Source organism: Perognathus longimembris, chromosome 23, assembly GCF_023159225.1.
Source record: "Perognathus longimembris pacificus isolate PPM17 chromosome 23, ASM2315922v1, whole genome shotgun sequence".
Classification (NCBI taxonomy): Eukaryota; Metazoa; Chordata; class Mammalia; order Rodentia; family Heteromyidae; genus Perognathus; species Perognathus longimembris.
Genome location: NC_063183.1, coordinates 15,120,318 through 15,128,284, shown reverse-complemented (window position 1 = coordinate 15,128,284; position 7,967 = coordinate 15,120,318). Strand labels below are relative to the sequence as shown.

General features: G+C 46.1%; 1 protein-coding gene across 2 annotated transcripts in view; it reads right to left on the bottom strand.

Moving 5' to 3' along the window:
* Positions 1–2,643: 2,643 nt before the first annotated feature.
* The window catches only part of Adcy9 (adenylate cyclase 9), a 101,271-nt gene continuing 95,947 nt past the window's right edge, over positions 2,644–7,967 (bottom strand). For both annotated transcript variants that reach the window (XM_048332936.1, XM_048332937.1), the window contains exon 11: positions 2,644–6,883. In XM_048332936.1, coding sequence (XP_048188893.1) covers positions 5,692–6,883 — 1,192 coding nt within the window. In that variant the 3' untranslated portion in view covers positions 2,644–5,691. The remainder of the gene's footprint in view (positions 6,884–7,967) is intronic.

The window sequence follows — 7,967 nt, the reverse complement described above, 5'->3', positions numbered from 1 at the left end:
CAGTGATGCCTAGGTAAGAGGGTGTTGTGTGTGTGTGTGTGTGTGTGTGTGTATGTTTGCCAGTCTTGGGGCTTGAACTCAGGACCTGGGCATTGTCCCTGAGCTACTTTTGCTCAAGGCTAGCACTCTACCACTTGAGCCACAGCACCTCTTCTGGTCCTTTCTGTTTATGTGGTACTGAGGAATCAAACCCAGGGCTTTATGCATGCTAGGCAAGCACTTTACCACTAAGCCACATTCCCAGCCCAAGGCTTGAGTTTTTATATTCATTTCTCAGAGCCACAATTTTCATCAACTTGCTGAAGTCTCTATAGGCCCCCCCCCCCAAAAAAAAATTAAGGATGGGAATGTGGCTTAGCAGTAGAGTGCTTGCCTAGCATGCATGAAGCCCTGGGTTGAAGTCCTCAGTACCACATAAACAGAAAAGGTCAGAAGTGACACTGTGGCTCAAGTGGTAGAGAGCTAGTCTTGAAAGAAGCTCAGGGATAGTGACCAGGCCCTGAGTTCAAGCCCCAGGTCTGGCAAAAAAAAAAAAATCATTGTTGATGAGTGAGTCCAATAGGTACACAGATAGCTTAATTCACTTTTCCTGCAGACTTTGAAACCCAGCTGGAAAAGGAACATTCCCCAAGCTTAAATCCTTTTAATACTCACTAACAGCTCTTTGGAGCTATACTATTTCATTAAAGGAACTATATAAACACATACACTTGGAAGGTGGTTGATGTGCAAGTACATAATGTGCAAAAGTGTTCTTAGTCACTGCCTCTTGTTGGCTTTTCCTCCAGTTAGCTTCCTTTTCCTGGTCCTAGGGATCCATTGCAGGTGGCCATAACCATAGAGTCCCACAGCAGGGAAAGGAACCACATGCAGAGAAGATGAATGGTAAGTTCTGGAGCTTTTTGCAGAGATCAGGCTGGCTTGACTTAGAAATCGCTGCTAAGCTCCTGGGTGCCTTTTGTAGCAGAAAACTTACCTTCTTACTTATCAGAGCTTCCGTGCCATGAGAAGATGCCTATTCCCTAGCCTGTGTTCCTCAGATATCCACAGCACAGCTGGGCAGGAAAGAGTCCTTGCTAGCAGTGTTCACTCTGTCCTGGGGCCAGCAGACAATGGATCTCTGCAAGCTGATGAGCAATGGCTGGAAGTGGAAGCTTCATCTTCCTTCCTGAGTCTGAAAGATAATTTTTATGCCTTGCTGTTGCTTGTAAATTTCTTTCTTTTTTTTTTTTTTTGGCCAGTCCTGGGCCTTGGACTCAGGGCCTGAGCACCATCCCTGGCTTCTTCCCGCTCAAGGCTAGCACTCTGCCACCTGAGCCACAGCGCCCCTTCTGGCTGTTTTCCATATATGTGGTGCTGGGGAATCTAACCGAGAGCTTCATGTGTAGGAGGCAAGCACTCTTGCCACTAGACCATATTCCCAGCCTGGCTTGTAAATTCTTGACTCCCCAGGAGAAGCCTTCAGAGATTGTAAGTCCCAGACAATTCACAGCTTAGCCTCAGATTCAAAGATGTCACGAACCCCTTATATATATATATATATATATATATATATAATATGTACATATACACACATATGTATACATGTTATATATACATACATATATATACACACATACATACACACCCAGAAAATGGCATGTCTATTTTTTTCTGAGAAGGGACTCTTGACTTTAAGCATTCTGAAATGGGCTGTGACTTCTCTAGGAGGTTCAGGAACCACCATATCTATAGGAGTATACATCACTGTGAGGTAAACTGCATTTAGGAAGCTGAAGGAAAATTATTTAAAAGAAGTTCTAATGACATAGGTATACTGTCTTGAATAAAAATATCATCATCATCATCATTGGTTGTGGGGTTTGAACTCTGTGCCTGGGCACTGTCCCTGAGCTCCTCAAGCTCAAGGTTAGCACCCTACCAATTGAGCCACAGCACCACTTAGTTCTCTGGTGTTTCACTGGAGATAAAATTCTCAGACTTTCCTGCCCAGGCTGGCTTTGAACCTCGGTCCTCAGATCTCAGCCTCCTGAGTAGTTAGGATTACAGGCACGAGCCACTGGTGCCCAGCTTTTTTTTTTTTTTTTTTTTTTTCTTGACAGTTCTGGGAATTGAATTCATTGGCCTCATGCTTGCTAAGTAGCTATGTGCTCTCCCACTTGAGTCATGTGTTCAGACCCTTTTTACCTTCTTTTCAAGTATCTTGCTTTCTGTTTGGGGAAGCCTGGACCCTCCCACTTAGGCTTACATGTCATTGAGGATGAAAGGAATGGGCTACCCTTCTCAGACACTGGTTGAGATAGAGTTTTGTCAACATTTTTGCCAGGCTAGCCTCAAACCACTATCCCCTGATCTCCATCTCTTTAGTAGCTAGGATTACAGGCTTAAGCAATCATGCCTGGCCAAATCCATGTTGAAAACAAAACAAAACAAAACTTCTCAGCCAAAGTTAACTATAGTCAAAATGCCCATTAGACAGACAGACACACATGCATGTGCATTCACACACACATACACCAACACCAAAGAGAGCTTTTTCACTTGTCTTTGTTTAGAAAGTAAAGCAAATTATTCTGAAGAGAAGTCCTGGGGTAGAATGAATACTGATTTTTTTTTTCAATAAGAAAATGCCAGGCACCAAAGTTAGGTTTTAGAGTATTTTAATATCCATTTCTTCAGTGGATGCATTTTGAAATTCTTAGAATTAACAATTTAAAAAGAGCAGAGCAAAGGAAACATGGAAAATGCAAATAGTTGGCTCTTAATAATTTAATTTCAGATTGTAGGCATTATGTGATTTTTGAAACAACCAATCAAAACAAAATGCTTACCTCAAAAAATCTAGAAATTCAAATGCAGAAGTATCTTTGGAAACTACGAGTGATTACAGCCCAAGTAATGGCCGCGTACTGCCTTTGGCTTTCTGTGTCATGTGCAAATGTGCATGTGTAGTCCCCACGAGAGACATTAGCGTCGAAGGAGCCATGCGCAGGTGTGGCACAATCTGTGGGACTTGCCAAGCGACTTAAGGGTTTGGAACTGATGTTCTACATTTGTGGGCATTGGGTAAAACGATTGATGTGTGCTTGTTGATCTTTACAGATGTATAAAATTTAATCTGAGCTGGGGCAGAGAGAAAAGAGCAATTGCAAAGCAACTATTTACACACATTCAATTCTGAAGTATTGCTTCCTGCCCTAGGTTCCTAAGACGTATTGCCACCTGAAGGGCGCCTCCTTCTCAAGGACTGCACTTGAGCCTACTGCCTAGAAGCCCGTCTGTCTCCAGGAACGACTGTTGGTTCACTAACAGCAGACTGAGATGCCCGGCAGGTGTGCTGTGGAGATTCTGTGGTTCTGTGTTGAGGTATGCTTCGGAGCAGGGAGCTGGGAAGGCCCCGAGAGAACAAGAGAACATCTGTACTGGTTCTTTAGGAAGGCTCAGGGTGTTCTGAATGACCATTTATGCTCTGTGTGAGCTGCCCTTTGTCAGGGGCTCCATTTGTACACTGCTGAACAAGACCCCCCGCCCCAACCCCAGGGTAACAATTCCCATTGGTTGACAGCTCTGGGGTTCCTACAGGAAGGGGGAAATCACAAACATCTTTGCAGTAGGGGAAGAACAGTCTGAAAGGGAATCATATGCAGAGAGAGACTTGGAAGAGCCCATTCTGAGCAAGACAGTAATGACATCAGCAGCCAGCCCCTAAAGCTATACAGCCCTGAGGGGGGCAGAGGACAGACAGACATTCAGATCCACGCCTTAATACTGATGGGAGGAAACCCAACATGCTCATAATCCCTAGTATAAGAAAAGCATCCGGTGGTGTTTTTAATTTTCTTTTGGCGGTACTGAGGTTTGAACTCTGGTCCTCATGCTTGTTATATAGATGAGTGCTCAGTGCTAAGCCAAATCTCCAGCTCAAGTAGTGTTTTTGAAGGGGCAAAAAAAATTATCTGTAGTGTTTTATAAGAATACATTCTTGAGAAGCAAGAGGTATTGTCACAGCCATCCTTTCTTCAGAGTTGGAAGACCAACAAACTTAAGTCAAACCTGAAGGAAAATCTTAAGTCAATGAGAAAACTCTGGGTCCCAGATGGCTGTATGGCTGTTGGCACCCCACGCCTTCCCAGGGAGGTGACTGACCAGAACGGAGATGGTATCATGCTGCACATAGAAGGTCCTGTCTGTCTTTGGGGAAGAGTGTCAAGAGGGTGTACAGATGTGGAAATTACACAGTGACGTTTACCAGAGAAAGAGCACATGAAAGGGGTGAAGACCTCCAACAGATGCAGGGCTAGACCTTGGTCATATCAAGTGTGGTATTGTCTGAATCACCTAGAAAAATAACTACAACAGGACAACTGCAGACCGAGTTCCACTCAAGAGAGGCTTCAGACTCAACATGGAAAACCATAATTACAAGTAGGATTGGCAACGAAGAACACAGACCATTATCCTTGGGTTTTTCTCCGCCTCCCATTGGCTGGAGGCCCATTTTATACAATGGCTCTGCCTCTCTGTGCAGCTCACAAGATTCAATTCTGCCACCAATCAGCCATGCAATCTGGGAGTGGGAAAGGATGGAGAAACGTTCTGGGTTTGTGGAAGCCAAGACATCCTGTGAGGACCTGCTTTGAGCTGGACCGGTTTTGCTATGGTTCCCCACAAGAGGGAGCACCCAGTGCCAAAACCCATGAAACAGGAAGAGACATCAGTCTGCCATGCCCTTTGCAAACTCTTTCCCTAATGGCCCTACCCCCCAGCCTACTTCCACTCACCCAAATGACCCAGCACCCCCTCCCCCAAACATACACATCCTGATAAATAAATAAATAAATAAATGCAACCCTCAGGCGTTTATTTTGAGTTTCTTACTCAGACAAGTCAGTTTCCAAAACACAAAAACAAAAACAAAACAAAATCACCTTCACTCCTGACTGGAAGGGCCCTCCACAGAGGGTCAGAATGAAAAAAACGGCTTTGAGATACCTGAGGCCTGGGTTTATAAGCTTTGTGCCCAGTGAGCATTTGAAATCTTGGCTTGTATGCAGGTGAATGCCTGAACCCGCAGGGTGTTGGGGGTGAGGCCCAGGTGCCAGGGCCAGGGAGGGGCTCTGCTCTCCTTTTGCATCCCCTCCTGGTGCATTACTGGCACTTTATGTCAGATTCATAAGTGCAAGTCTGTGGGTGTGTGTGCGCGCGCGTGCACGTATGTGCTTAGAAAGGCCAGGAGACTGGGAAACATAAAGAAAAACAAACTCAGAAACACTGTATGAGCACAAATATAAAATAAAATAATAAAAGGGGTCTGTGAGGAAAGGCAGTAACAATGATATCTTAACCACAGCTGTCTCTCTCTCTCTCAAGATGCCAAAGAATACCCAGAGCCATGATTCTACCGGCAGCCTCAGTCCTGGACTCGAGGCCAAGGCCAACCCCTGAAGGCACTTGTTCTCCATGCGGCTAAACGGATTCCCCAGTGGGAGCAGAATTCCAGGAAAGAGCAAAGGAAAGGAAATGGATGGAAATGAACCCTGAATAACTGTGATCCACACAGAAGTTAGGGCTGAAATGACCACATAACACCACGTCCAGGGACAGAAACTGAGGCGCCTGGAAAGCATGACAGCCAGATACAAATATTATTGTGTTTCAATGAACAGAGCACCGTGGCAGCCTCGGGCTGCCTCACACACTCTTTGAGATGTTGAGCTTGGTGAGTTCATTGGCTTCTTCTATTTCTGCATCTTCACAGTCTTCCTTCTCTATGGCTTTGCCAGATCGACACCTCTCTTCAGCTTTGATGGGCTCCTTCCATGGTCTTTTAGAAGACAGATGTATGTCCTTGGCCTGCGTGTTGTCATCGGAGCCCAGGGATGTCTTGTCTGAATACTGGACAGAAGGCACCAGATTGGCAATCTCATCAGTGGGGGACCGTCCGATGCTGCCGTCCACCTGGACGCGGATGTCCGGGGAGATGGACAGCTGGTGCTGTGGCACAATTCCGTTGTCCATGCACTTTGGGTAGAGGTAGGTCTTCATCTGCCCCTTTCCCTTGACATTCACTGTCCCACGGTAGTCGAAGTCATAGCCCATCTTGCTCAGCACGCGGTAGCTCTCTTCACTCACCTGGATGCGGCATTCCACGCCAGTGGTGTCCATCCTGCTGGCAATGTTTACTGTGTCTCCCCAGATGTCATACAGCAGCTTGGTGGTGCCAATGACACCAGCTGTGAGGGGGCCATGGTTAAAGCCCACCCTGAGCTTGAAGTTAAACCACAGCATGTTGTTGTTGAAGTCGTCCACCACACGCATCATCTCCTTGGCGAACTCAAACAAGATCCTCAGGTGCTCTTGGGGGTGGCCGCCTTCCTGGCACTGGGCTGTGTTGAGCCCAGAAGCTGCCATGTACGTGGCCCCAATGGTTTTGATCTTTTCAATGCTGTTGTACTCAGGCTTGCTCAAGAGCTCGTCAAAGTCACCAATCAGCTCATTGAGGACCCGGTAGCACTCCTTGCCCCCTTCGTAGTTCTCCTCATAGAACTCGCTGAAGTTGACGATGCTGGCGAAGATCACGCCGCCACTGTCGTGGTTCTTGGAGTAGGTCTGGGAGACCTTCAGCTGCTCAGCCACATGGTAGGGGATGATGTTCCTTAGTAGCCAGTCAGCCTGGTCCCTCATGCTCTGGATTTTGGTGCGGTGAAGATCTGCTTCCACGTCCCCATGGTAGTGCAGGCGGTAACTGACTTCGAACTCTCGGTTCAGGAACCAGACCAACAGCAACAGGAGGAAGAAGGCCAGGATGAGCTCCTTGCCTACAAGGCTGGCTGGCCTCCTGCTGTCCTGCAGCATTGAGCTGTTGCACAGGCTCCTCTCGGCACTGGGGAGCAGAGAGATGAGAAAGGACATACCCACTAAGTGCACCGGTAAGGGAAGTATGAACCCACTCAGAGAACCAGCACCCCACCTCAAATGGGACCAGTTCCATCCTCCATCCTCAGAAAGGACAAAGCAGACCATTTTTACTGACATGGCTGCAGAGATGGAGCAGCAGACTGACTTCTGCAACTGAACCATCCATAAGAGTTTTATAAATGACTTTAGAAAAGTCTTTAGCCACTTCAAGACTTTCATACCTTTTTCTTTTGACAATCTTTTTTTTTTTTTTTTTTTTTGGCCAGCCTGGGCCTTGGACTCAGGGCCTGAGCACTGTCCCTGGCTTCTTTTTGCTCAAGGCTAGCACCCTGCCACTTGAGCCACAGCGCCAATTCTGGCCGTTTTCTATATATGTGGTGCTGAGGAATCGAACCCAGGGCTTCATGTATACGAGGCAAGCACTCTTGCCCCCTCTTTTGACAATCTTAATGTTAGGAAAAGTTAAAAGTCTGGTAAAATAAACACTCACAACCCTTTATTTGGATTCAATAACTTAATATTTTGCTGCTTTGCTTTTCTCTCTCAACAGACACACACATGCACACACACACGGCTAAACATTTTAAAAATACATTGCTGACAATGACATATCAGTCCTATTTTAGTATATAAGGATATTTGCTACTTTACACAAGAAATGTTCTCGTGGGGCTGGGGATATAGCCTAGCGGCAAGAGTGCCTGCCTCGGATACACGAGGCCCTAGGTTCGATTCCCCAGCACCACATATACAGAAAATGGCCAGAAGCGGCGCTGTGGCTCAAGTGGCAGAGTGCTAGCCTTGAGCGGGAAGAAGCCAGGGACGGTGCTCAGGCCCTGAGTCCAAGGCCCAGGACTGGCAAAAAAAAAAAAAAAAGAAATGTTCTCGTCTTTTTCCTTCTTAAGACATGTAATTCGACAGGCTTACAACTTTACCAAGAATTTTTCTAAGTTCTCCATTTTCTATTTGTATAAAAGCTTGACGAAACATATTTTTCCTTACTCTGGGTTAGTCCTATTTTGTCAAAATCATTTAAGACAAACTTAGCA